General features: G+C 48.3%; 2 protein-coding genes across 6 annotated transcripts in view; one reads left to right on the forward strand and one right to left on the reverse strand.

Annotated features, from left to right (window-relative positions):
* The window catches only part of rtn4b (reticulon 4b), a 32,988-nt gene extending 16,973 nt beyond the window's left edge, over positions 1-16,015 (forward strand). For all 4 annotated transcript variants that reach the window (XM_087849942.1, XM_087849939.1, XM_087849940.1 and 1 more), the window contains 6 exons: positions 10,479-10,686; positions 12,318-12,456; positions 13,105-13,174; positions 13,409-13,455; positions 13,637-13,695; positions 14,848-16,015. In XM_087849942.1, the coding sequence (XP_087706068.1) occupies positions 10,479-10,686; positions 12,318-12,456; positions 13,105-13,174; positions 13,409-13,455; positions 13,637-13,695; positions 14,848-14,890 (566 nt within the window). In that variant the 3' untranslated portion in view covers positions 14,891-16,015. The remainder of the gene's footprint in view (positions 1-10,478; positions 10,687-12,317; positions 12,457-13,104; positions 13,175-13,408; positions 13,456-13,636; positions 13,696-14,847) is intronic.
* Positions 16,016-18,759: 2,744 nt separating this feature from the next.
* Positions 18,760-27,889, reverse strand: part of LOC102785456 (echinoderm microtubule-associated protein-like 6) — a 66,526-nt gene continuing 57,396 nt past the window's right edge. Inside the window, exons 30-44 of one of the 2 annotated variants that reach the window (XM_087849946.1) lie at positions 26,105-26,183; positions 25,901-26,030; positions 24,673-24,771; positions 24,206-24,226; positions 23,408-23,581; positions 23,119-23,327; positions 22,881-23,038; positions 22,503-22,617; positions 22,220-22,408; positions 21,921-22,093; positions 21,689-21,851; positions 21,440-21,543; positions 21,190-21,343; positions 20,846-20,946; positions 18,760-20,429 (exon numbers count right to left, since the gene is read on the reverse strand). In XM_087849946.1, coding sequence (XP_087706072.1) covers positions 20,405-20,429; positions 20,846-20,946; positions 21,190-21,343; positions 21,440-21,543; positions 21,689-21,851; positions 21,921-22,093; positions 22,220-22,408; positions 22,503-22,617; positions 22,881-23,038; positions 23,119-23,327; positions 23,408-23,581; positions 24,206-24,226; positions 24,673-24,771; positions 25,901-26,030; positions 26,105-26,183 — 1,894 coding nt within the window. In that variant the 3' untranslated portion in view covers positions 18,760-20,404. The remainder of the gene's footprint in view (positions 20,430-20,845; positions 20,947-21,189; positions 21,344-21,439; positions 21,544-21,688; positions 21,852-21,920; positions 22,094-22,219; positions 22,409-22,502; positions 22,618-22,880; positions 23,039-23,118; positions 23,328-23,407; positions 23,582-24,205; positions 24,227-24,672; positions 24,772-25,900; positions 26,031-26,104; positions 26,184-27,889) is intronic. The other variant, XM_087849947.1, reaches the window with a different exon arrangement.

Here is a 27,889-nt window from a genome sequence, read left to right on the forward strand (position 1 = left end):
TGCTGGAGCGAGTCCAGCTCACCGCTGAGGGAGAGCTTCTGCAGGTTTCTGCTGTGGGGAATGCGTCACGTCCCCGCTGGATTACAACAGCAGAGGGCAAAGTCATTCAGAGTCAGATGAAGGTGGAGGGTCACTGCGTGCAAACGTGCACTTCCTCTTTATGTAATCATCTGTTTGCACAGTGAAATCACTGCAGCTCAAACTGTGGGCATCCAGATGGAGACTGACGTTCACATTTAGACGACTTTCTCATAGCTCGAGCCTGCAGGAAGAACCAATCACGAGCTCCGAGCACAAATATGTGAAATGCGTCCCATAGAGGAGAGGTGATGGTGTGTTTGCTATCAGACGATCTCGTGCACATTGTCAAAGCACGGATAAGTGATGACGTTCCGGGAACGCTCCCTGAGTTCGCTGTTTTAAACTGATGCAGAAAACTGATGAATAACGATGAACAGACGAGCAGGAAAGTGTGACGCTGCACATCCTCCACATCACGCTGCACCCCCACCCAGTGGTGGGAGGCTGCAGTTAACTCAAATACAAACACAAATGTAGTTAAACCAGCCGGTGTTGCTGTTGCACAGTCATGCATTAGCAAAATGATGCTAATCTTAACGTGATGGAGCAGAAAGCAACGCTCGGTCTGAGCTGAGGAAGTTTATTTGTGGTTTGTGTGGAACTGTGATGAGGCCTTTATGTGACACATGCAGCAGTCATGTCCAGGAGGTTGTTTGGATTAAACGTCCAGACGTTGGGCCTGGTTAAAACTGAGCCCTGAAACTGTTTCAGTCACACGTGTTTCATCAGGTTTGCTGAATGTGGCTGAAAGAGAGAATAAAAGAGGTGTTTATAAAGGACGCTGGGGCCCTCTAGTGGCTCAAGTTAATAATTACACTCTGATGACACCAGTGCAGCTCAAAGCCTCCTGCAGGTCCTCGGTGCTTCGTTCTGTTCTTTAAAGCTTTTATTCATTTTGTCAGCCATAATCACCTTGTTGGTGTCAGTAACAGTGATCTGAAGGCAGATCTGATGATCAGTTTCATGTTGGAGAACTGAAAGAAATACAAACATGTCTTTGCAAAGGTTTGATCAGTTTGATAACAGGGGCGCGGTTAGTTTGCAGTGATTAGATACTGAGTGGAGCAGAAGCCGTGATTAACCGATCAATAACAGCTGATTGTTGACTTGCTGATTTTCTGTGTTTAAACTCTGTGTGGATTTGGGTCAGACAAAAACACAACATGTAACGACTCTTTGGCTGTTTCCTGACATGTATATAAAAGATGGATGGAAAGTCCAGATATTACAACCAGGATCTGAGCTCGCAGTCACAGTTAGCCAATGAACGTCATGCTTTTCTTCTGGTCCGTTTAGACTCTAATGGAGCCAAAATTGACTAAATGAACTTCATGTTTTCTTCAGTCAGACTTTAAAGCTGTAACTGAGACCAGGAAATAGTTTACTGAGCTCAGAGTCCAGGTGAGCAGCCGGCTCAGTGTCTCACACACTTTTATCCAATCAGACGTAAGGAGTCGCCCCCTGCTGGACATTAGAAACAATTGAAGACACTGATCGCACCAAAACCTGCAGCTGCCGAACAATAAGGCGTGCTGTGCATTAGCTGCACTGACAGCCGTCCAATAAGGATTGTGTCACTTTGCACTCGTTAGCAGGTATCTGTGTCCTTGTGATGTGCCCATGCACTGCGTTAATGCATTAATATGGTCACATGAAACAGGCCAGCATGGCTGAATTGTTTCTGAATGTGGACAAACCAGTAGGTGGCGTGGCCGTCTTTTATATACAGTCTGTGGTGTCATCGCCTGCTTCGTCAGCAGATTTGCTGTGACGGGATGACGAAGGAAAACTACGGGGACATCCAAAGAAAAAGGAACATGATTTTGGCTTTGTGTGAGGAGGAGGAGGAGGAGGAAGCCAGAGCAGGAAGACGGGGAGGGTGGAGGGTGGAGGCTGGAGGGGGGTGGGGGTGAGGCTGAGCCGGTTATAGTTGCTGCGTCAGAGCGCTGGCAGCAGACAGTCAGCTGACAGCCAGCGGGAGGGACTTGTTCGCCCGCTGCAGTCACCCCCCCTCAGAGGAAGCCTTGCTCAGGTTCTCCCCTCCCTCCTCCTCCTCCCTCCTCCGCCTCCTCCTGCAGCCCGACACACACACACCTTTCCTCACACACTCTCTCGGTGCTGCTGCCTGTCGGTCCCTCTCTGAGTGGAATGACTGTTTGCTGATCAGACATGGATAACAACTCTGTGGACAGAAAGGAGTGTGACGCTGCCGCCAAGCACTGGAAGGAGCAGGGTAAACCTCCACCTTTCTGTCCTCCTCCCGCAGCTCCGCCTGCGCACACCGCTTGTGTTTCACCGCTCTGACTTTCCTTCGCTTGCGTTAGACGCCCACGTTGTGCTGAATTAAGCTGAAACTCTGCAGATGTGTGCGGCTCTGGAGTCTCTGACTCGCTTTAGCCTCGTTTAGCTTCCTAAGAGGTGAACAGCTTGACCTCAGAGGTTTGTGGGCTCTGTCTCGTGTGGGAGCTGCAGAATTTCCTGGCTTGTGTTCGGGTGTCGTCCCTGCAGCTCCGGGACCTTTGGACAGTCGGCCAGTCAGCCACTGTGACCAAAGGTGGACAGCAGGAAGGAGGAGGAGGGGAGATCGGAGAGAGGGGTGACGTTAGCTGGCAGGTTAATGATTGGCTAATACAGTGGGCACATGCAGATGAGCTGGAGCAGCAGCAGCATGCGTTACATGAGGGTCGTGTTAGAGCTGCAGGACCTCGCTCTGCTGGTTTCTGAGCATGTCCAGCTTTCTGTGAGGCAGGAAACGCAACAATTCAGTTCAACAAACAACACATTTCTTTATCTTGGACATTTATTCACATTTTTAATCATTTTCTACTAAATTTTCCAGTTTTCTGCTGCTCGTCTTTGTCTCGTGTGATTGGAAACATTCAGTTTTGGGGGATTTTAGTCGTTAGCTCTGTTTGATATCATGTGTGCTCAGCTGGGAGCGACGTCTCGTGTCTTATGCCGAATAAGGTCTGCAGACGTCAGCTGAGGGTTGTGAGCGATCACTTTCACAAGCAACAGATAAACAAACAGATAAACCGTTGTTGTTGTTGTTCCTGCTGCAGCTTTTACCATGGTGACACTTTGACCTTTCCCTGGCTCCGCACTGAAGCACAGGTGTGCTGATGTGACCCGCGTGCAGGTGACTGATGGTTGGATGTCAGTCGGTCACTCGCCGTCTGAGTTTTTAACATCGTGTTCCTGTTCTTGTTATTCGTGGGCTGTCAGAGTCCTCGACCCTGTTTTGACCCTCTGCCGTCTTGTTTTGGGTTTTTTCTGTGTGGATTAAACGTTTAAAAAAATCCAGCTCATGCTTTGAGCTTCTTTAATCTGAGGATTTGCTGCTTTTCAGCTTTTTCCCAAAAACGGTGAACTGGTTCCGTGGTGTGGATTTTCCTGGCGGTCTGAAGCTTTGAGCTCTGCTACGTTCTGAAGGTCGTTTTTCAAACAGTATCTTTGACCCTGAGACGAGCTCAGACCAGCTGTTCTTTCATTTCTCACCATTTTCAGACTTTACAGAACAAATACTCCAGAAAAAGCGTCGTTGCTTCTGTTCTCCTGTCTTCATCCTGACAAACCAAAGCTTAATTTTTCTTTATCTCAACAAAATAAAGAAGAAAACAGGCTGAGCAGCACAAACAGCCTCTCTCAGTCTCCAACTCAGTTTGATGTATTTTAGAGTTGGTCACAGAAAAGCTGCACGTCTGTACAAATATACAGAAATACTGTCCGTAGATTTCAGAGTGATGAAGTTGAACCAATCCACACCTCTTTGCTGAAGGTGATCCGTTCAGTGGTTGGTTTCATCAGCCTGACTAAAGTCTGAGTGTTTTTCTGCAGCGTAATCGCTCACAGGAGCTGCTCACCGCCACGCTTTGTTTACTGACAGAAAATCAGCTGCAGTCAATACTGTTGATCAGCTAATCAATCAACAGACTAATGAAGAATCTGGGCCTCAGGTTTCTGTTTGATAACCACAGAGAGGCATTGATGTTGACAGCTGTGAAGTATTTATAATTATATTCAAGTATATGAGCACCGCACGTTTGTTGTTTTTCCTGCTGCGTTACGTGAACCTTGGTCTAGAAAAGTTATCACGTTAGCATCTTTGAAGTGGGCGTGGACTGCGTCCTTTATTTCCTGTCGTCCATCTTTCCAGGTTGAAGTTTTTAATAATAAGCTGAGTGTATTTACAGTAATCCTGCTCTAAACACTCAGTTTAATGTAGTTTTTTACACTGTTGGATCTGAATGATGTCACAGCAGGGATGTCCCAAATATGGTCATCTCAGGCACAGAAGCCCCACCCATCTGTTTTTTGTGGTGGCAGGCAATTGTAACAATGTTGACATAAGGAGGAACTAAAAGGGCAGGTACCAAGGTCCAGAATCAGATATAGAGAAGGGTTGTTTGGAACTGAATCATGCAAAGCAGCTGTAGGAATAAAACAGGAAGTAGAACGACTCCACTGTAGCATCATGAAGGACGTACTCGATTTAAATGAGCCGTGCACGAGATGCTCTTTCAGGAAGTTCTTGTAGACCTTTCAGAGTAAATGTTCGAGTAGATTTCAGTGACGCAGTTGAACTAAAATCATGTTTGTCTCACTTTAATGTTTCAAAAGCTCAAATGTTCTTTCACGCCGCTCGCTGCTGACCATCACGTGTCCTTCTGTTGCATCATCTGAGGTCACAGCACGGCTTTCACTTCCCGTGTGTGTGTGTGTGTGTGTGTGTGTGTGTGTGTGTGTGTGTGTGTGTGTGTGATTAATGAGCGATGGCCATGAAGTGACAGAACATGTAGCCATGAGGCTGTCGCACTGTGACTAAGCAGTATTTGCTCTGTGTGTGTGTGTGTGTGTGTGTGTGTGTGTGTGTGTGGCTGCAGTGAATTAACTGTTTTATGTTGCAAGCTAGCCTGAGGAGCCTCTTCATCATCATCTTCATCACAGCTCAGTGACTCACCTTCGTCCCCGGTTCAGACGCTCTGAGTCTGCACGTTTGTATAAATCAGACGAGCTACACTCGAGCGATGCTGAGCTCGACTGTTGATGAAAAGGTTCCTGACAGGAAGTGTTTTTGTGTATTTTGGTCATTTTTTCCTGCAGAAAAACATTTTTCAGTTTAATTCTTCGGCTTTCTGAGCGAGCGCCATCGAAGCTGACGAGCTGTCCAGCTCACAGCCTGACGACAGGCGGCTTTTATTTCTTTTACACGATCACATGAAGTCCTGTCAGCTGTCACATTAGGCCGTTTTAAAATTTCAGTATACACATCGACCTCTCGTACATCATCCACTCGTCACAGAGCTTTGAAGCAGGGACTGACGTGTTTTCACACTCAAAGCGACGTTCAGCTGCTGGCTCAGTCAATCAGGTTTATTCATGCAGCACCGAATCACAACAGCAGCCTCGAGGTCTTTATAGTGTGCAGTAGACCCTACAATAATACAGAGAAACCCAACAATCATATGACCCCCTATGAGCAGCACTTTGGCGACAGTGGGAAGGAAAAACTCCCTTTTAACAGGAAGAAACCTCCAGCAGAACCAGGCTCAGGGAGGGGCGGGGCCATCTGCTGTGATTGGTTGGTGTGAGAGGATAAAGACATGCTGTGGAAGAGAGACAGAGGTTAATAACAGATATGATTCAGGTCTGTGAACACATCGTGAGTTTATGAACCGCAGCTCAACCTGTAAATATGCAGAATAATTTATTCGCAGAGTTCATAGTGGCGTAAACGCAGAGCCTGTTCTGTTCTGATGGCGGGCTGGTGGCTGTTTGAACCCTCGCAGGTATCCACCGCGGTGTGACGACCTTACATCGATCAGAATACGGCGATGGAGAAAACAAAGCCTGCGTTGTGATGGATGACAGGAGTGCGATTTGCTGGCAGGTGAACATCAGACCGGTTGTAGCAGGCGACCTCGTCGGTCTGATCGTCTTACCTGAGGCTCGACGGCGAGCCGGGTCTGCTGGTGGTTTTTCCAGTCTCGCTGGTTTGTGAGCGTGTGCAGCAGATCAACCCTGAGGACGAGCGTGCCGTCCCTGTCGGATGCATCAGCGCGTTTCAGACGCTCAAACTTCCTTTGTGGTTTCTAGAGCAGTTCGCCATCAGCACTGTCGCTCGGTCACCTTCACCACGATTTGAGCTTTCAGCCTTCGGGACGTTTGATCGTCTGACTCTGGAGCTTCTCGATGATGAAGACGCCGTTAAAGCAGCCGCTCTCCTTCAGCACGCCGTCCATCAGTAACGTATGAACAGACGAACTGCAGCTCTCCCAGCATGCACCGGTGCAGCTGAACACGAGCTGTTCAGTCTTCTTCTGTGCTCTGCAGCCTTGTGACACGCTGCCTCCTCCTCTTCCTCCTGTGGCGACCATCCTTGTTAGGAAGCCTGTCTCTCCTTGCACTCTGACCTCTGCTTCCTTTGAGTCGTGGAGGTTTCATTGACCTGCAGTGAGCTTCACACAGGAAGTGTGGAGTCTTCCTCACTGCTGGACGGAGACAGGCCTTCCTCGTTTCTCTTTCCTCATAAATTTGTTTTTTCTTTGTATATTTTTGACGTTGTGGTCACGAGTTTGGCCCCTCCCCTCTCCTTGACCCTATTTCCGGGTAAATTTGCCCGTTTTTTCTCGTTTTGATTTGCGTGATTTTGTTCGTCTTTAAATGTGAAAGTTTGCGTCTTTTCCTCACAAATGTGCAACTTTCACATTAAACATGAGGAGCTTGACCTCCTGGTCCAGACCCTCGCTGCCTTCACCGGGTTTGAAGCGGACCCGTGCGGGCTCAACCTGTCCCAGCAGAGGTCCGTGAGTGAGACAGAGGCCTAACTGCGCATGCCCGGCCCCCCTCCCCTGTCTCACCTCTCTCAGCGGAGCTTCAAGATGGACGCCAAATGTGGTTAGTGTGGCTCTGATCTTTTGTTTACCGTCTCTACTGTCTCCATCCGCCGCTAGCGTCGCGTTTATGGCCGGTTTGCCTTTGCATGAGCACCGCGAGCGGGGCTCCTTTCGAGGCGGGAAAGGCTGTCGTTGAGTCGGGGAGGACTGAAGGCGCACCGGGCCGCCTACGGGAGGTCATGCCGGACGGTTTGACGGCTCGTCCTCGCGAGGAGGCGAGCAGCCGTTGGGGACAGACGGAGAGCATCCCGGGGAGAAAAATTAAAACATTTAGGGGGGACGGTATCCGTGTCAGAGAGGGGGGGATTAAAGCAGCGGCCGGGTTTAGCTCGCTGTGATGCGGGTCTATTTTTAGCCAGCCTCCATCGCTCCTAGCACGCCTGCTACCATATGTAGCCAGGCGGACACATTTGGATCCCAGACCCTCCTCCACCTCCTCCCGTCTGTCTCTTCTCATGTTATGTGCTCGGTCCGAGTGTTTACGGCCGCTCGGTAGGCGGTTTACCGGCTGCTAACGGCGTTAGCACCGAGTTAGCACGTTGAGCAGAGAGATAACTAGCTGTCGGCTAACGTAGCATCTGTCAGCCCACATGTAGCCTGTAAACGGGATGATTCGTCGGCCGGAGCCCGGCCCGCCTTTCTCGTGGCTCTGTGTAAATAACGGTGGGTCTCGTTATGATGGGCGTCAGTGAACGCACCATCAGAGCCAGTATAAAAACAGGGAGTCCTGGTGTGACGCTCACTGTGCGCAGTGTCCAAACAACATGAATGCAAACGAAATATTTTATTTTTGATGTTTTGTTTCTGCTCTGCGTTTCTTTGAGCATATTTAAGATGAATTGAACGACTCTGACACAGTCTGATTACTTCGAGTTCGTCCTGTGTGCATTAGCACACTTTCTACAGTCTGGTGTATTTACAGTAGTTTCTATACTGGTGTCCTTGAACGGGCAGTGTTAATGTTACATAAAAAAATATTTTAACTGGACTCTAAGTTCAGGTCTAATTTATTTAAACTCAGGATTATCTGTAAATAAAACCCAGGAGAAACAGGCTGTTTGCAGGGTGAAACATCACTCGTGTGTTTCTGAGCACGGAGACCGTAAAACATTTTATGTCATCACACAAAATGAAACGTGCACTGAAACAATCTGCTGTTGGGCTCACAGCCCTGGAACGTGTGACCCTGATTGGTGCAGCTAAACAAGTTCACCCCGGCTGGATGGAGAGAACCTGACACCGCGGTGAGCGGCGTGACCACAGCGGCCGTCAGCTGTTCAGCCTTTCTGCTTCAGTGTGTGAAGCATCGTTTGGCTCTGCGCAGACTGGATCTGCAGTGTTTGGTTCGCTGTACTCAGCTGTGCGTCACACATTGATGTCGTTTCATCGTTGCGATCAGAGCCTCCCGCGGCGTGCGGAGCTCCTTCAGTGCAATCACGACTGTTTTAAACCGAGATCACGTTTAAAACGTTTTCCTTCAGCTGAGAATCTGAAGCTCGCTCAGAGCAGACGTAGAGGACGGGAGAGCTCTGAGCATGACCGCCTCCGGTCCAGGATTCAGCATCTGTTACCATGGTGATGGAGCTGGGATAGCAGCCATGTGCCGTCCTTTCATAAAGTGTTAATTATTGATTATTGGCTGGACTCGATCAGCTCGGGTGAAGCTGAGAGCGCTGACGTTAGCTCGCAGCTGAAATGTGTTGAAACATTTTTACTGTTCGTAAATCGAGTCGTCACATTTTCATTGTCATTATTTACTGTATCTGTGGCATATTTTGGTCTTTTGAGAAACTATTAAAGTCGTATTAGATGATTTTCATCCTCGTGGCGTTTAGTCATCTGCTGCTTCAGCTTCTCTGTCACACATCTGACAGCAAACTGATTATCTTAACCTTCAGGAAGCAGATGGACGTTTCACGCTGGAAGAGTTATTGGACTGTGTCTCTTGGCAGCAGGTAAAGCTGAGGCTCACCTGAGCGGAGGAACAGGCAGACGTCTGGGTGTTTTCAGTTTTTCCGGTCTGCTTGTTTTCCTCTGATGAAATATAAAATTTCAGGGATAATGTTTGAACATTTGATACGGATTAATTTTCTGGAATATTTCGGCCCGTCGTCTCACTGAAGGATCCGTTTGCATTTTAAAGCTGCTTCCTTATCACAGAGCGTGTTATCTGGTGCCGTTTATTCTGTGGTGCTTTGTGGTCGCTTGAACTCGTCTCCTGACCTGCTGCAGTGAAGCGTCTGCGAGCCTGCAGGAAACCCAGCTCTCACTTCTAATATGGTCCGCTGACCTGCCTGGAATTCCCTGATGAAATATAAGCGTGCTCGGAGCAGGTCATGAGCTCAGCTGTCGCTCAGGAGGCGCTGACCTCCCCGCTCGCCTTCTCAGCGCCCATCAGAGAGGGGAGGACTTCCTGTCAGTCAGGAACCTGCAGATTTTTTCTTTTAGTTTTTTAGTTTGATGCTGCTGATTGTTTTCAGCAGTGAGAATAAAACCTGTAAGTTTAACGTGAGGCTCAGCAGGGACAGTGCATTCGTTTCCTTTCACTCTGCAGTGATACCTGCAGCAGGTGACAGGAGGCCACGCCCCCAAGCGGACACAAACATAAGCCATGCGCTTACTGAGCGTAGCGTTACACTCCACCAGACTCCGTTCAGAAAAACAGGAATTTTACGTCACAGTTCACACGTTCATGCTTCTGCCGCGACTCGAGTGTGTGACGTTTAACACACTCTGTCAGCTCGCCGTGGCTCTGCCTGCACGCTGCAGGAAAACTCAGAGCGCCATTTAGGTGCACGGGGAGCGTGGGGGCGGAGCTCCAGGGGGAGCACAGGTGAGACATGCAGCTCAGCATCAGGCTGTCAGTATAAACGATGATGTCGTACCCAGACTGAGCGCAGCGCTCTGATGATGATGATGATGATGATGATGCGTGTCTTCAGTCATCGCTGCTGGAGGTAAAAGTGAATCAAAGTCGCAGAGACAGAAAGCGGCAGTCTGAATCAGCTGCTGCAGGGTTTAAGCTCTGTATGAGGCCGACTGAGCGTGACCTCTGACCCCTGGATGCTCCACTCTAAGATGATGTCATGCAGCGTCCATGTGAGAGGGCAGAAAATCTGGTTTCTTCGCCCTGCAGGCTCTTTAAAGTCAGTCTGTTTCCTCCCGCGCGCGTCTGCTGACGGTCTCGTGGTCGCTGAGCTCTGATCCGTTCGTGCCGCTTCAACAAAAACAAGGAAAATGATGCAAATCACCAACAAACAGGGAAGAAAAGCTGGAAGCTCGTTGGAGCTGCAGGAGGAAGTAAACAGTTGGTCGGGTCGTGGGCGTCGAATCACCAGTAAAACTCTGATGTTTGTAGAGTCATAATAATAAAATCTGTGGTCATGATGAATGTGGACGTTGAGCTTTGGAGCAGGAGGTCTGAGATCATTAGTTACAGTATCTAACCACACAAACTGTTTCTCCTCCTGATGACGGTTTTTGCTGCTCTTCCCGCTGCAGTGGTGGATCTCCTCTACTGGCGTGATGTGAAGACCACGGGCGTGGTGTTCGGCGCCGCCCTGCTGCTGCTCCTCTCCCTGACGGTGTGCAGCATCGTGAGCGTGTGCTCCTACATCTGCCTGGCCCTGCTCTCAGTCACAATCTGCTTCAGGATATACAAAGGCATCCTGCAGGCCATCCAGAAGTCAGACGAGGGACACCCATTCAAGTGAGTACCGCCCGTCTGCAGAGTCAGCAGAGGTCGGAGTCCATAAAGTCGCCTCGACATCAGCAGAGTTTGATTATTTTTCCATGTTTTCTTGATAAATGTCTAAAAGTGTCAGACGGTGAGTCGTGTGTCCACAGGAGCTGCTGAGGGCAAATCGAGCTGGTTGGAGACCTGCAGCACCTCCCTGTAGCTCAGGACTCACACTGAACAGTGTCGACCCAGAGCTGCAGTAGAGGCTCTGGCCTCTTCAGTTTTAGGGTCAAAGGTCATTAATAAAAGCTGCTCAAGCAGTTTCATCTGCGCTGAGTTTCCATAAAATCTGTGTCGAAAAAACGAAGCAGATCTTTGATAAAACAAAACAGGAAATAAAGGTTTGTTTTAAAATACCAGGAAAATCCTCCTGAGGGGATTTAACCAGGAGGAGGAGCAACGGGAGGAGATGAAGGTCCAGCATTCATAGGCTGGAGTTGAATGACTTGGCAGGTGCAGAGCGGGGAGGGACGGAGGTAAAACATTAAAAGCGGTGTCGAAGGTTGGGTCTGGAGCCGCGCGAGTCTCCGGCCAATCCCGTTAGAGAAATCAACGACCGGATTAATCCTGATTATCACTCTGCTGCTCCTGTCAGGCCTCTCATCAGAATCGCTCCTTTCTCACCGCAGCAGGGAAAGGTCAGAGGTCACGCTGAGCTCCTAGTTTCTTTGGTGGTTTGTTCCCTCAGACGGAGAAAAACCTTCTCACAGTGTTTCCTCCTCGCTGCAAACCTCAGGCGCAGATATAAACACAGAGGCGTTACGTCTGACTTCCTGCAGATTTCTTTGTCTTCACTCAGACGTGATCGTGCAGCGAGCGCTCCGTCTGCTCAGCTTCACTGAACATCCACAGACGTGTTCGTACCTGAAAACACAACTTTCTAGATTTTAGTTTGCGTCGTTCACGCTGTCGGTTTATTCGATTAAAAACAAACGTTGAAGTTTTAACCGTCAAAGCTGTGAACTTTGCAAAGTTGTGTGAAGGCAGACAAGTGATGGAGTAACCGTGGAAACGTAACCGCGCACAATGTGGATCAGCCGCCAACGGTCACTTCCTGTTACACACGTTTGGTTTCTGCTGCTGCAGTTGTCCAACATGCGCACAGTGTCCAGTGTTTATACTGGTGCCGCCTCTCCCATCAGTTGAACTGGAGGCTCCATCGACACGTTGTCAGGGAGGCGAACGCCGAGGTGTTTACCGTAACCACGTGAAAACAGCCTGACTGACTTCATCAGTTTGTTCATGAGCAGCGAGCTCGAGCGTCCACCGTTCATACGACCAGAGAGCGTGACGGTTTTATTGATACAAAGACTGGTTTCACTGGTTTTGAAGTTGAACTTGATGTTATATTTTTCTATAAAAATTCAAACGAATCATCGATATAGAAGAAAAATATATTGTAAATGTCTTAAGTGGCGCTAAAGTGGTTAAAATGTCAACAAGCCACGCCCCTAATAATGCACACGTTCAGCATTAATAAAGTTTAAATGCACGAGTCAGAAATGTTTCATATGACGGGAACACTGACTCACTGCTGCCTCTGCTGGACGCTAGAGGAACTGCAGCACGTCTTTGTTGACCTGCTCTGCTGCGCCCTGCAGGCAGTACCTGGACCAGGAGGTGGCGCTGTCTGAAGACATGGTCCACAAGTACAGCGACGTTGTTCTGGCCAAGCTCAACAAGACCATCGGTGACCTGAGACGCGTGTTCCTGGTCGAGGACCTGGTCGACTCCATCAAGGTGAGTTTGAAGGCTCGTGTTTCTCTGTAAGTGTCCTGTAGCTCCGCCCACAGCTCCCCCCGCATGACGCGGGCGCTGCGTCCGTGTGCGCACGGGCTCGTGCTTTTTGAGACTGTGTTAATGAGCAGCACCTGCACCGACTTACTGCGAGTGCAGGTCAGCGTTCAGGCGGCGCTGCAGCTGTCGGGGGCTGTCGTCGCCTCGCTGAGCCCCTCCCACCCCCGGCCTGCTGTCCAAATACAGATCTGCGGCTCAGCGGGCAGACGCGCCGCCGAGATTCCCTTAGAGGGTAAAAAAACTGATAGTTTTAATCCCCCCGGGAGCCGCTTCAAGCCTCAGGAATGTCTCACAGACAGGGTGCATTCTGGGATACCCCCGCTAGTCTTCCTGTCGTTGTCCCGAGTATTTCCCACCGCAGCAGCAGGTCACTAAATGTCACACTTGTCTCAATGAGCCTGCAGCCTGAGACTGCACGCTTTACTGCATCTGCTTACATCACAGCGTCACAAACACAGCAGCATGGCTCCACCCCCTAACCTTTGACCCTTCAGTGTGTTAAACCACTGTTCCCTGATTCCTGAGCTGATGAACCTTTAGTTTTATTCATGAAGTTCTCGAGCCTCCGCTGACGTCTCTTCTTCTCTTTAGTTCGCCGTGTTGATGTGGATCCTGACCTACGTCGGCGCCTTCTTCAACGGCCTCACTCTTCTTATTCTGGGTGAGTCACAGCGGGCCGATGATGTCACCAGTCTGAGGGTGGAGGTCTGTGTGTTGTCTCCATCTGGTGGAGTTTTAGGAACTTGCACTGGTCGATTTTGTCTTCATCAAAGGACCAAAACAAAATCACAGATAAATGTAACGTTTGTTAAACAGGAAGTTAAGATGAACTGCTGTAAAGTGCAGACGCAGGTTCATTTACATAAACACTCAGCCGCCTCTTCTCCTCCTGCAGGTGTGATCGCAGTCTTCAGCTGCCCGATCATCTATGAAAAGCACCAGGTGAGGGCTCATTTTACCCACAATGCACCTGTCTGCAGGTTTGAGGGTGTTTGATGGAAATAAACCAGAGCCAGTAAAGACGTTCTCTACTTGTTTTTATTATTTTACTGTTAAATACAGAAAGAACGTCGATGATGGAGGTGCTCGTTCTAGTTTTAATATGTGTGTGTGTGTGTTTCAGGCTCAGATCGACCATTACCTGGCTCTCGTCAACAACCAGATCAAAGACGTCGTTGGAAAGTAAGTGAGCAGCAAAACAGCAACTTCCTGTTGTCAAAGCCAAACAAACCACTGTTTTTAAATTAAGTGTCTGCTGTGGTCGAGCTCACGGCGGGGGCCTCACAGCGGGGGCCGTGTTCTTGAAGACGTCAGTAGTTTCAGGTCTTAGGCTGCGTTCACTCTGCAGGTCTTGATGCTCAATTCCAATTTTTTGATCAAATCCGATTTTTGTGTCTGCTCGTTCACACGACAAATAAAATGTTCACGTTTCTCCAACATTAACTTCCCAACAGTTTCACTGGATGGAAGCGTTCACGATGTCTTCTCTGGCGCTGACAATCGGCGTCTGTCTTGTGTCAGTGACGTAAAAGACGGATTTAATGCGACTTGACCATCAAACAGCAGCTTTCTAAAACATCTGATATGTATCGGATTCAGGACCACATACGAAAGTGACCCAGATCAGATTTGTGCCGTTCACACTGTCACACCATGATCGGATAGATGGTCGCAGAGGGTCAAAAAAATCTGATTTGATGCGCAGTGTGAACGTAGCCTTAGAGAAGCTGCAGAGCAGACTGAGACAAAAGTTCAGTTTTAAATCTAACCAATTAAACGTGAGCTGCTGTCAGCTCACTGTTCATGAGGATTGTTGGGACGCACTCATCCACTGTCTGCAGTTTTATTTCTGCTGATGTCGTCGTATCAATAAGACTGACGGTCACATGGTTTCTGCTGAAGGCTCGACTGTGTCAGATCAAATCCAACAAATACATCCAGGAATGTTTCAGGCAGCAGAGCCTCACTGCTCCTAGTGAGGCTCACGTTAGTTTCCCAGCTCAGCATCTCTCTGAGACTGACGGGAGGACGATGTAATCGGAGTACTCGGACACATCGATTCGCTCCCTGCAAACGGCTCCAAACCCTTTGCTGACTTCCTCCGTGCTGCTGGAGTAAAGAGCGAACTCCCCTCAGCTGCAGTCTGAATCAGCTCATGACTCATCCGTGGGATCAGCACATGCTGCGCTGAAGAAATCCACACATAATTATACAAAAAACATTTTTAAGGGAAACCTGATTATTTCACGCCCAGACGTCTGATTTTTAACGTCGACTTTGATGTTTGTGTCTCGTTCTCGTGCTGACGGCTCGTCTGTTCTGATTCGTTCACAGGATCCAGGCGAAGGTGCCCGGGATGAAACGCAAGACAGAGTGACGGAAACAGGAAGTGGGAGTTGGATTCAGGAAGTCCTGAGCCAGATGATTTGATTGAAGGATGGGGGTGTGTGGGTGGGTGAGGGGAGACGGGGTGATATGAAGGAAGGCTGGAGGAGGGGGAGGGGTTTGGCGTGGACGCAGCCCTCCCAACTGCATTTGTCAAAATAATAAAACATTTTTTTCCAGTTCAGAATTCCTTTTATGTTTTTGTGTTTTCTGGGAAAGTTGCAGCCGTGACGACTCCGAGGTCGAGGATTTTTCACGTCCCCCTCCCCCGTTTGATTTTTTTTCTTTTTAAAGTCGAGTTTTGAAATGTTTGTTTCTGCGCTCGAAGAAACGCATTTGGATCTCGAGCGAACCCTCGCTGCCTCCACCCGGCGCTGCGGGAGGTCGGCTGCTCCTCCGCCGGGTTCGGGGGATCCGTTTTCTGTTTCTGACTTTAGGTTTTCCAGCTGACGGGTTCGTTTTCGCGTCGGCTGCGGTCGATGAGCGCGAGCGGCCGGCGGCGCCTCTGTTTTCGTTTCTTTTGGTCTGAATATTCTCGCTGATTTTCGGTGTATTTTTGTGATTTCCTGTCGTGTCCCTGAAGCTTGGAGCTCGTTCCTCGGTACGCCGGTTTCGCCTCGATGTGACGAACGACGGATTCGCGAACGACGTCTTTGACTCCTGATGAGGCAGCGGGGGGAGGGAGGAGGGGTGTACTACCTTTTAAAATCTTCATCGCTTCTGAGTAACTCTAGTTAGAAACATCTAGAAATCTTTGCTGGACGATTTAAACACATTAATTACATAAAAGTCGTTATTTCCACGTCATCGCAGCCGTCTAGTGACAAACGCTGGAAGGAACGTTTACATCCATCAACATCAGAAAATATTTAAAAAGATAAAAAAAACATCCATGGGGTTAGAGTAACCATTCTGTCTGTGGAGCCGTTATCTTAATAAAGTTGCAACTTGACGTGACTTTTGGGAAACCTTCAAGCATTTGTTTGTTATGCAAGTATAATTGTGAATGATAAACTTCATACTTCAATTGTGACGATAAAAAGCTTCCAGCCGGGAGCCGTGTTTGTGGAATGCATTGTGAGATGTAAACAATTATCAATAAAGCTTCTAGACGAAAGCCCCGCCTCCTCGTCTGTCCGTCACTTCCTGTTGCTTGTTAAATACGGAAGTAGTTTGTGTTCCAACGATACAAAGGAAAGTACAAATTAACTTAAAAAAAGTAAAATTTCCACCAGTTTGTGTTGAATGTTGAACTAAATGCACACAGGAGCATAAAAAGTACAATATTTTTATACTCGTGAAAAATAAAGACGTTTTGTTGATGAGCTGGATCAAGTTACACTTTAAAAGTTTTAAATCATGATTAGAAATGAAGACAATTTAAACCCATATTTATAAATACTCTGCAAATTTAATCTTTAATATTCATTCAGTCACAAAGAAAATTATGTTATAATTTTAACATTAAACATGTAGTAAAATTTAATTTGATTGTTGTAATTTGCAGGATTACAAATTAAATATTCAGATAAAATAAAAAACTGATGAACTTGTGATTCTGACTCAACATTAAGATGAACGTGGCAGAAACGTCCACAGCAGGTTTCCTGTGGGTGAGGCTGAAGCTGCTCCAACACTCTCAGGTTTGATGACTAAATGATTGATTACTGTTTAAAGTTTTACATTTACAGGCTTTGTTTTTCTTCCACATCGTTGTTGTATAAAATCATGTCCCGGATGATTCCGTGTTTGTGGAAGAACGACTCCTGTGGTGATGAAGACGCGTCTCTGAAGTCTGTTTCTGGTTGAGTCTAATGCAAACACCAGTCAGACCAGTCTGTGTTAAAGTGGAGAAAGTTTGTGCTCTTGAATGGGCGGAGTTATCACCACCTGAGACCAGGTGTGACTGCAGTCAGCAGATGGCTCACTTTTCTCACCCGACCACAGGAGAGAAAGAAACTTTGAACTCTTCGCAGGTTTAATCCGGATCAGGTTAAACATTCCTATCTCTCTGACGTCAGAGCCCCTCCCTCCTGCTGATGAAGAGTCTGCAAACCTGCATCACCCCCTCACCACTTTTACCCTCCATGTTTTTATTATCATGACTTCCTAATCAATCTTTCACTTCTATTCCTTATAACTGATCTGTTACTTACACCCATCAATCCTTCATGCATATCATCCCCATTAATTACCTAAAATAAACTGGTGACCTGTCCAGGTGTACACCACCTCTCACCCACAGACCGCTGCGATAGGCTCCACCCTTCATGACTGTCCGTGACATTTACACGGGGAGTGGATCCCTGATTCATAAGAGATCACGATAATGGACGATGATAAGAAATGACTCAACGCAGGGAGGGTTCGGGAACAAATTATTGATAAGAGATAAAAAACAGATGAAGTGTTGGCAGGAGGTAAAGGGTCAAAAACACCGCGGTCAAGTGAGCCGTCACTTACCAAGTCACAGTCAAGCTAGCCGCACCTAAAATGTTGTTGCACTACTCTTACGCATATTACGGTATGGGTGCCGACTGGCTTAGAAACGCAGTCTTTTGAGATATCTCTGTCACCTCTTACAGTTTTCCTGTAATCTGAGCTCAAAGATGAGGATATTAAAAGTACAGTAGAGTAAATTGGGTAAATTTTATTGTTAATTTTCTCTGAATCATACAGTAATTTGGGCTGTGGATCACAGGGGGAAAAGTGGAGATGAACCAAACTGGGAGTGGATTGTGAAGTAAAATAGTGTCAGGACACAAAAGACTGCGCCAGTCGGCACCGATACCGTAATATGCGTAAGAGTGGTGCAACAACATTTTAGATGCGGCTGGCGGTGCGGCTAGCTTGACTGTGACTTCGTAAGTGAGGGCTCACTTGACCGCAGTTCAAAAACTGCTGCGAGAGTAACTGTTAGCATTAACAGCTAATGCTAACAAGCTAAATATGTGGTAGGAAATAAGAGAAGACGGTAGATAGAGAATAAATATAGGATATACTGTAGAATAAAGAGTGTTACTATTGATCGGATATATAAATATATTTTATATATATAGTCCAGCTCCCCTTTTTTATTTATTTAAAATGTAAATATATATACATGTAAATATATATGTATGTATGTATATATATATATGTATATATATATGTATGTGTATATATATATATATATATATATATACATATATATACGTATATATATATGTATATATATATATATACATATATATATATGTGTATATATATATGTATATATACATATATATATATGTATATACATATATATATATACATATATATATGTAAATATATATATATATTTACATATATATGTGTAAATATATATATATATTTACATATAAATGTAAATATATATAAATGTAAATATATGTGTGTGTGTGTGTGTGTATATATATATATATATTTAAATAGTAGTAGTGTGTAGTCGGATGATAACAAAGAGAAAGAAGGTAGTCAGAGCTGAGGGGATCAAACTACCAGAAGCCAACATCGCAGACACAGAGGACAGCTACAAGAACCTGGGGATCCCACAGGCACATGGGAACCATGAAGAGGCCGCTAGGAAAGCTGCAACCACCAAGTACCTGCAGAGGGGCAAGTCCTGAGGAGTCAGCTGAACGGTAAGAACAAGATCCGGGCCATCAACACCTGCGAGAGCTTGAAGGACAGACCGCTGCAGGGCCGAGATACTGACAGCAAAAACTACGTAATATATTTTTAGATGCAAAACTTTATAAGCTGCTAAGGATCCATATTCATCTATATTCAGCTTTAAGGGTCAATACTGTGTGTGTGTGTCTGTGCGTGTGTGTGTGTGGATAAACGAGTCAGCAGTCGTTGGTTTCTCACAGGTTTTTTTCGTTCATGGTTACACACACAGACTCTTTGACACGTTTCACGACACTTACACGTTAATACTCCGACACACAGACTCGTCCACGCTCAGAGAAACATGAACACGTCTCCACAAACATCGTTTCCTGCGTGTTGGTACGATCATGAAGATGTTTCACGTCTTTCAAACAAAAAGCAGCAGCAAAGCAAAAACGTCCATTTTTGGATGAACATTCTCAGTGTAGCACCAGACAGAGTCCAGAAAAGAAAACACGAGTTCAGTTATGGATCAAAAACAAATAAATCGAGCATATGAAACAAACACAGGTAGAAAGATCCGGAAAGGCACTTAAGTGTGACGATGTCCAACCACAGATGCAGTGAAGGCGCCGACATGAAACGTGACCGTGAGACTTTTTGTTTTTCAGACAAACTTCACAAAGTTTCTGTAAATATGAAACTGCATTCGATTGTTTTTATTATAAAGCAGTTTAACGTTTCTGTTTTCTGCATAAAGAAATCTTCGTTTGACCAGAACGCCGCTCGAATCGGCTCGTTTCAACACGTAATAAGATGCTGATTTCATCAAAACCAAACAGAAACCAGAGCAATGTACCAGGATGACCTTTGACCCCTCCTGTGGTGATTTCATTTTGTTTCTCGTAGTTTTTGTTTTGCTTCATGTCGGTGTTTCATTTTTATATAAACAAAGACTTTTGTGTTTTACTTGAAGATAAAAATCCACCTCAAAGAAAAGAAAACAGAGCGATGTAATAAATCTTTTCTTTTAATTTTATTTAACGACATTTAATTTCGTTTGCTGTGCCGTTTGTGTCTTTGCGTTTATTCCTCCTAATTTAACTTTAACGTCTCTTTGTATAGTTTCTGTTTTCTTTGAAACTTTGACAGATGCGTGTGAATTTTATCGTAAATGACTCATTGCCAAAATAACCCCTGAATGTAACCGAGTATCTTCAGGTTTGCGTCTGAAGATGTTAGAGAAATAGTTCTTGTGTGGCACTTGTGGGCCTCCGTACACTCGTTTGAAGCCGTTTTAATAAGCGCGGCTCAGTTCGAGCTGCCTTAAACTCTGATTTCTGCTCAGTTTTGTGGAAGCAGCAGCTTTGAGCCGACTGGAATGTCTTAAATGTTCAAACTTAATTCATCTCCACCACAGCGACGACCCAACGCAAGGCCTTATGGGTAACAGCAGGTGGCAGAAACCGTCCAACAAGGTCATCCTGTGGGTTTTGGTCAGATACCAGCTGATGGATCCTCTGAGTCATGTGATCCATCAGGAAGGTTCCCACTGAGCCCTGCAGGGGGCACACTGACGTGCAAATCTGAGCGTGTGGTTGACCAAAGTGAGGGAGGAGTCTGTCGTTTGATTGGTTTACAGCTGTGCGCTCCCTCACCTTATGAACCTGTTTGCACAAATTTTAATGTTTTTTTCACCATGTGACCAAAAAAGAAAACGACAAACATGTAAACATCAGCTGATAGAGTCCGCGGGTTCCCCCGAGGCTTTGTGTTCATGTCCATGCATCCGTCCGTCGTGGAGGGTTAGTCGCAGTCTGGCCCACGTGGCGTTGGAGGCTCGGGCTGGTTGTGGGTTGTGGTCCGTTTAAGGCGCTGTGGATCCGAGTGTTTACAGACATTTCCACACAAACACACTGAAACACACAAACAGGCATTCAAGGAACTTTGTGTTGTCAACTTCTGCAAACTGTAACAAAGACTTTGTCCACCAGGGGGCAGCGTTGCGCCTGCGACCGCTGCGCTTTAACTTCCTTCTAAGTTTCCTCAGCTTTAAACACGAAGTTTAAACTGGTTAAAAAAACATCGATGGGCTTGTTGCACCACCTTGTGGTGCAGATCGGTATTACGCAAACGTAAAGCCCGCCCCTTTCTAAACTTTACCTGAAATCTCTTAAACACAAACAGAAGTGTTGGACACAAGTCATAACTTTCCTGATCTTAGAAGATATTTTAACAGCGAGCACTTTGAATTACATTTACATAAAAACAGTTTCATTAGTTTAATGTCTCCTGAGTGCACGGTTGTGTTATTGATCGGTGATCGGGTTACCTGCAGTCGTCTCCTCCTGTGCTGATCACGTATTTGTCGTCGTGGGAGAAGCGGATGTTGGTCACATGAGGCGAGTGGCCGAGGTAGCGCTTGTGTTTGGCCTGCAGACGGAAACGAAGCAAACGTGCGTCCGTTTAATCAACTTAGCCGTGGATACAAAGAATAAACTGAACCTGAGCGCACAAACACTACAGCTACACAAGTTTGATATCCTCAGAGGTCAAAAGGTCAAAAGTTTAACTTCAAACTTGTGACTTTGTTTCTTTCCTCGACTCCTTCATTTATTTCCTTTCCTACCTCCGAACAACTAATACTGACTGAATGAGACGTGGCCACAAACTCACAAACTTCTCTGTGCAGGGGAAGTCGAACAGTTTGACCAATCCAAAGTCGTCGCCGGTGACGATGTTCAGGCCGCCGTGAGACACACACGCGCAGCTCACGTCAGCTTTGTCGGCGTTTCGAGGCCAAATCCCCAAAACTTCGTCTCCCAGGATGCTGTAGAAGAGACGACAGAAAGAGTCAGCGCCGTGGCTCGTTGTCGGGTTAGCTCGGGGGTCGAGCGGGCGAGCGTGACCCATATTTGTGCGTTACCTGGTCCACGTTGCCCAGGTGATTCTGTCGATGGCGATCGGGTCGCTCACCAGCTTTCCAGAAGGAACCTCGAATACCTGCCGCTTATAAGCTCCCGATGACACCTGCAGGTGAGATTGTGAAGCACGCGTCAGCAGAACGAGTGTGTCTGTGTGTGTCTGTGTGTTTTTTGTGTAGAGCAGTCTCTGATGTATCACAGCACCTGGTGACTGTGGGGAGGAAGAGCCTCCGTCTAACAGGAAGCTGTACCTGTACGTAGCAGCTGTCAGCAGAGAAGTCGAGCTGCAGGACGAAGGCGGGGATGTCGCTGCAGTAAACCAGCCGGTTCAGCGCCGGCCCGGCGCTCACGTCGTACACGTCCACCGTGTTCTCCACGGAGCCGACCGCCAACAGCCGCCGGTCGGGACTGAAGCTGCGCACAGAGTTCAGTCAAACAAACATCCAGCGCTTTCATTCTTCGCTGCCGCTCTCGCTCTCTTACCGGATGTCCTGGACGGTGGCGCTGCGGTCTCGCTTCTTCGCCCACATCTTCAGCGAATTGGAGAGGAGGAGGAGGAACTCGCCGTTCTTCATCCCCACCGCCAGCATCTCTCCGTCTGCGCTGTAGCTGACGCAGCGAGCCGCGTGGCCGACGCACACTTTGTTCAGCAGTTTCTAACCAGAGAGAGAAGATTTCTTTAGCTCGCTGCACCACATCGTGCAGCAGCGCCTGCTGTTTCCAGCCCTGCTCCACCCAGCATCCACCACCTACGTCCTCCACTGACATATGTATGAATGCACCTTGTCGGCGAGGTCCCACAGGCGGATGGTGGCGTCGTCGCTCGCCGTGATGCAGAGATCTTTGGCCGGATGAGCGCCCAGACCCCAGATTCCCCCCCGAGCGTGACTGTCCAGCAGCAGGTTGGACGCCGCGTTCTTCTCCCCGACCTCGATGATTTCGCCGTCTTTCGTCCCCACCAGGATCTTACCCTGAGGAAGACGAGAGGCCGAGGCGATGAGGAAGACGGACGGGTGACGGCGGAGGAGGAGGAGCGGGGAAAGAAGAAGAATGTGGAGGTCTCACCTTGCCTCTGCAGACCGACCGCACGCACTCCACCTGCTGCCCGGTCTCCAGCTGGAAGGCTCGGCATCGCTTCATCTCCTGATCCCAGAGCTTCACGGCTCCGCCCTCCTTCGTCCTGACGCACAAACACAGATTTTAACACAGGTTGGGTTGCAAAGGAGCTTGCAGACAGACAGCTTAAACAGAGGACCACCAATGAGGTCACACAGAGATCAGCTGATCTCTGTTGCTGTGGCGACGTCCGTCCACAGAGAATTGGCGGCTTTCAGGAAGTAGAAAACTTCCAAACTCATGATTGGTCCTGTTTTCATGACATCATATATAAACATCCTTTTAAAAAAATGGCGCTCGACGCTCTGCGGTCGGCGTGTGACTCACGGCCTCTCCTTTCCACCGGTGACAATGAGTCCGTCTCTCAGGGTGGTGTACATGGTGAAGACCGGCCCGGTGTGAGCCTTCGCCACCACCCGCAGCAGGTAGTGATCTCGCCACACGTACACGTCCCCGTTAATGGCGCCTGTGAACGTCAAGTTACTCTGCAAAGGTGAACACAGACACGGTCAGCTTACGTGCTCCGACTGAACGACGCTCCTGAGGGGCGAAGCGGCGAACTCACCGCGCCGAAGGCGACGGACAGCATCGTCTGCATCCTGCCGTCCTCCAGCGTCCCCACCACGCCCTTCTTGTACATCAGCGCGCCGCCGGCCAGCGTCCAGAACTTCACGTGTTTGATTCCCACCGACACGAACTGAGCGTCCGAGTCGGGCCGAAACTCCACCACGAAGATCCGGTCCGGGTGTCCGGCTTTCCCGCACACTCGAGATCCTAGAGGAGACACGCTGTGGTTACCGTGGTTACAGCCGCCACAGAGGGAAGCGAATCAAACCACGCTGAGAGTCTCTGACCTTCCTGCCAGCGCCACACCACGATGGTGAATTCAGGGTCCACTCCGACGGACAGCAGCAGCTTCCCCGTGGCGCTGAAGTTCACGTAGCCGACGCCTTTGCCGTGCGGACAGCGGAGGATGGACAGCGTCTGCTTGCCCATGGCGTCCCACACGTGGATCGAGGGGGTCGTTCCTGCGTGGAGACGGAGCGAGTGTTTATCGCCGTGACAGCCACAGGCAGCGTCAGCACGACCACAGAGGGAGAAACTGCGACAGCGACACAGAGGGGTCGGTGCAGCCGACAGACACCCTGAAAACCAGACGCCGTTTCACCGCCACGCTACAAGAGTTTGCGTTTGGTACTCGAGTACTTTAACTACTCGTTAAACAAATCGAATGAGTTCAGTTTGAGACGTCGAACATGCAGCAGAAACATCTTATTGATCGATCATCAGCTCGTCAGGAATGAGTCACTGCAATCATTAATGTGGTGAAACTATCCTGTGTGTTGATACAAAGTTACCAACAAATGTTTATTTAAATGCAAAAAACAATGATTAAGAATATAAGACAATAAGTGTTCATGTTGATGCTGGCAAAAGTAGAATTGTTGTATAACATGAATATATTTTAAATATTTAATGAAATTTCTGAACATTTATCAGAAAAATTACTTTTTTATAAATGTTACAATTTTGTTGGATTAAAAATGCAAAAATATTTTGTTTAAATTGTTTTTATGAGACGTAAAAACCAAACAGACGCGTCTGGGTTTCAGTTTGCTGTGATGGAGGCGTGCGGGTCGTTTGTAGTTTACCTGGGAGTTCACCGCCGTCACCTGAGGTGTTGTGAGAGCGACAAATGAGGCCGGCCAAAAACACACACAAAGACAACAACATGAAAACCTGCAGTGAGTCACAGCCAGGCAGAAAAAACGTTTCATTCATCCTGCGTCTGCGCCGAGCTTCGACGTTCCTGACTGCGGATCGCTTCGGCTGCTCTACGGTTCAAAACAACAAACTCTGTGAAGCTCTGCTTGTGTTTCCTGATTGGCTGAATTAACCCCACTTCCTGTATTTCAAACGCAGACCTCGAGGGGAAACTGTCGCCATGTGCCGCCTCACGCTCGCTCCCTGTCGGTGAGTCGTCAGTATAAAAGCAAAGCAGGCGGGTTAAACAGGAAGCAGGGAGAGAAAGCGGGACGTCTCTTTAGTACAGTTAGTGGAGGAGAACACGGCCATGCACCGACAGCGACACGCCACACACACAAACACCGAAGCGTACCGATCTGCCCGGTGGCGATGATGTTTTTGAATTTGGGGTGCTGGTTGACGGTCAGACACAGGATGTCGTCCGTGTGCTCCAGGTAGAAGCTCTGAGTTCCTGCAAAGACACAACAGACACGTTTTACCTGCAAGGCACCGAATAAACTCAGCCGTCGCTTCATTCAGCACGAGTCACGCACACAAACGCACACATGCAGGTGAGCTAACCACACGGTTTCATTCTCTTTCTGGTGATGTCGTCAGAAGCTGTGCTTTTCTTGTGCAAAGCTCCGCCCACGCTGCCGGAGATCAGCAATCTGCTGCTACACGCCAGCGACGGGCGACACGTTTCCTGACAGCAATCACAGTTTGCTGATTTTAAACACACAGGATGGCAACATCAGATCTGTGATCTGTGAGTTTGTGTACCTGTGACGACTGCGCTGAGGTTTGTCTGCTATCAAAGGAGTGTAAGTGGTCATTGAAGCGTGCAGCACGCCGACCACTTTCCATCCCTGTGATTGCACAGCTCACCCGAGCCGGGTCCTGGATGTCACGTCTGTCATTCTGCAGTGAAACCGCCGTCCTGCAGCATCTGTGTCCTGATTCATGGACACGTGATCTGTCAGGTTTTGGCCGCACTCTGAACGTGCATCTCTGTGCAGCAACAAACGTGTAATCTTGTCTGTTTCCTCGCAGTTAATCGCCGGATTGTCACAAACAGACTGCATGAAATGGCCAACTTGAGCCCATTTAGCCACAAGCTAACAGCAGACACGTTTTCGCCGTTTCATCGCCGTCTTAATGCACCAAAGTCTGAAGACCGGCCGGTCTCCATCTGCGAAGCAAAGACACAAGTTCACCGAACTTGGCCACAATCACTCTGCGCTGCAGCTTCCATCCACAAAACACGAACCGACCAATCACAGAACGGCTCTGTGAGGTAAGAGGCGTGTTTTTGTGGATGAGATCCGGTGGAGCATCTTTGCTTCCTGTGTGCGAGCAGGTGGAGAAACCTGAGCACGTTTCCACAGCTGAAGTCTGCTCAGCAGAAACAACAACAATGATTTACCTGGTAAAACTGTTTCCACAAACATAAAAGCTTTTGAATATTAAATGTTACATAAGTGACTTGTTTATGTGCAGCAGGTAGAAGTGGCACGTTCAGAGGCGACTGTTCGTGCTGCTGAAACAACCTCACGTTAGGACGTCCACAGCACGTCACTCAGGTGTGTTGTTTGTGTTACCAGTGCTCAGGCTGTGCACGATGGCGGTGGCGGCAGTGTGGTACACGATCTCGGCGCCGTCGTTGAGGTAGTGCAGGTTGTTACGACAATCGAAGCCCCGAAAACCAAAGATGTGGTCCAAGATCAGGTCCTGGAGAGGGAGAGGCGGCCGGTGAACGCAGGGACAGACGGACAGACGGGCGACAGACGGACGGACAGACTCACCTCGACCGGCCGCTTCTTCTTGGACACGTTGTTTTTCTGGAGTTTCTCGGGCTGCGGCGCCGCTCGGCTCACTGGCGGCCTGGAGGATCGATCAGCGTGTCAATGAATCGGTCGATGAGTCAAAGACAAAAACATTCATTTACATGTTAAAGGACGCGGGTGGAGCACAGACACGGAGACAACATGAACTACACATCGGGGGCTTAAACAGCTGATCCGGCGCTGTGCTGGAGCTCCGCCCTCTTTCTGTGAACTCAGACCAGCAGCCGTTCTGCTGCTGACAGAGTTAAATCACTCAGATTGTTGACGTTACAGCGTCACTCTGCTCTTTGTTGTCTGTGGCGACTAGAGGGAAGAGGCGGAGTTTAATGCAACCTTTCACTAAACCGAGAGCGCCGACCTGCCGAAGCACCTGACACCTACAGGAGGAAGCTTCTGCTACGATTCAGAGTAATAACTGTAACTGTTGCAGTGATTGCAGGATTTTGCGGTGAGTGAACCAGGTTCACTGCATCGTCGATCGTCACGGTAACAACAGTTAAACTTCAGTATCCACTTATGAACCTGTTTCACCTGCACAGGTGCAACTCAAAGTGACAACAGGTGCACTGGAACAATGAGACTAGCCCAAAAAGGAAATAGATTAGCAGGTGGTGGTGCACCCCCGTCAGCTCCTCCAGGATGGTACGGACCGTCTGTATCTCCCTGCACATGTGCAGGAGCAGACGTTACAGGAGCTGAGCTGCACAGGTGTCTGCTCCTCTGTGTGACCTCCAGCAGGTTACTCATGAGCCACGAGGGCAGGTCCACCACCACAGCATCGTCCTCCAGCACGACTGGTTTGGACGTGGGTCCGTGGGGTCTGCGCAGGCTCCTCGTGGGCAAATAAACGTTAGTTTTTAGCGGTTTAAGCGAGATGTTATTGCTCAGTGCTGCGAATGGTTCATCGAGGCGCCGAAGCCGTAAGAGAAGTGGTGCATGACGGAGAGATGAAAGTGACCAAACAGGACGCAAATGCACTGAAACGTTTTCATGAAATGCGAACACGATGAAGAGGACGTGACAGGCGGGCAGGTGTTACCTGGATCCCCTGGACAGCAGAGGGATAGAACCAAGGCAGAGCTTTAGAAACACAGTCACACACTCTTATCTACACTTAGACTCAACACACACGTGCACACACACGTGCACACACACGTGCACACACACAGGCTTTCCTCCTCAGAGACACTGCAGCACTAAAAGTACATGCTAACAAAACGCTACCATGCTGCTGCTCTGATCCTCAGGCTGCCAGCCTAACATGCTAGTGCAGCTAACCGTGTCAGCGGGCTAACGTGCACAGGTACACCTGTGGCCTCACAGCAGCAGGTGCAGCCGCTGTACCTGAGCCTGGATTACTGTTTATCAAAGGGAGACACAGGTGGCTGCTGCAGTGTCATCGATACCAAACATCTGATGTTACTCTGAAGAAAACCCGACTACTCTCAGCCGAGCTCCCGATAGAACATCTTTCTCTGCTGCTGATGATAAACAAGGAGATGAAAGTCCCACAGGAACAGGAAGTGACATCCTGTCCTTCCATCAGGTGAAATATTGTTGTCCCAAAAGCCTGGAGACCGCTCCCTGAACATGGCGGCTGGTTTTGTCCTGACACTCTGAGGTCTTACAAACACAGGTGCGTCCAGTCGGCTCAGGTTACCTGCAGTCAGGCTCCTGACAGTGTTCAGGGAGCGGGTGAACATTTTGTCCTCAAAGTTGATGTTAGAAGCAGGAAAATGGGCG

The sequence above is a fragment of the Neolamprologus brichardi genome, chromosome 13 (assembly GCF_056152115.1).
Source record: "Neolamprologus brichardi isolate AB-2024 chromosome 13, ASM5615211v1, whole genome shotgun sequence".
Classification (NCBI taxonomy): domain Eukaryota; kingdom Metazoa; phylum Chordata; class Actinopteri; order Cichliformes; family Cichlidae; genus Neolamprologus; species Neolamprologus brichardi.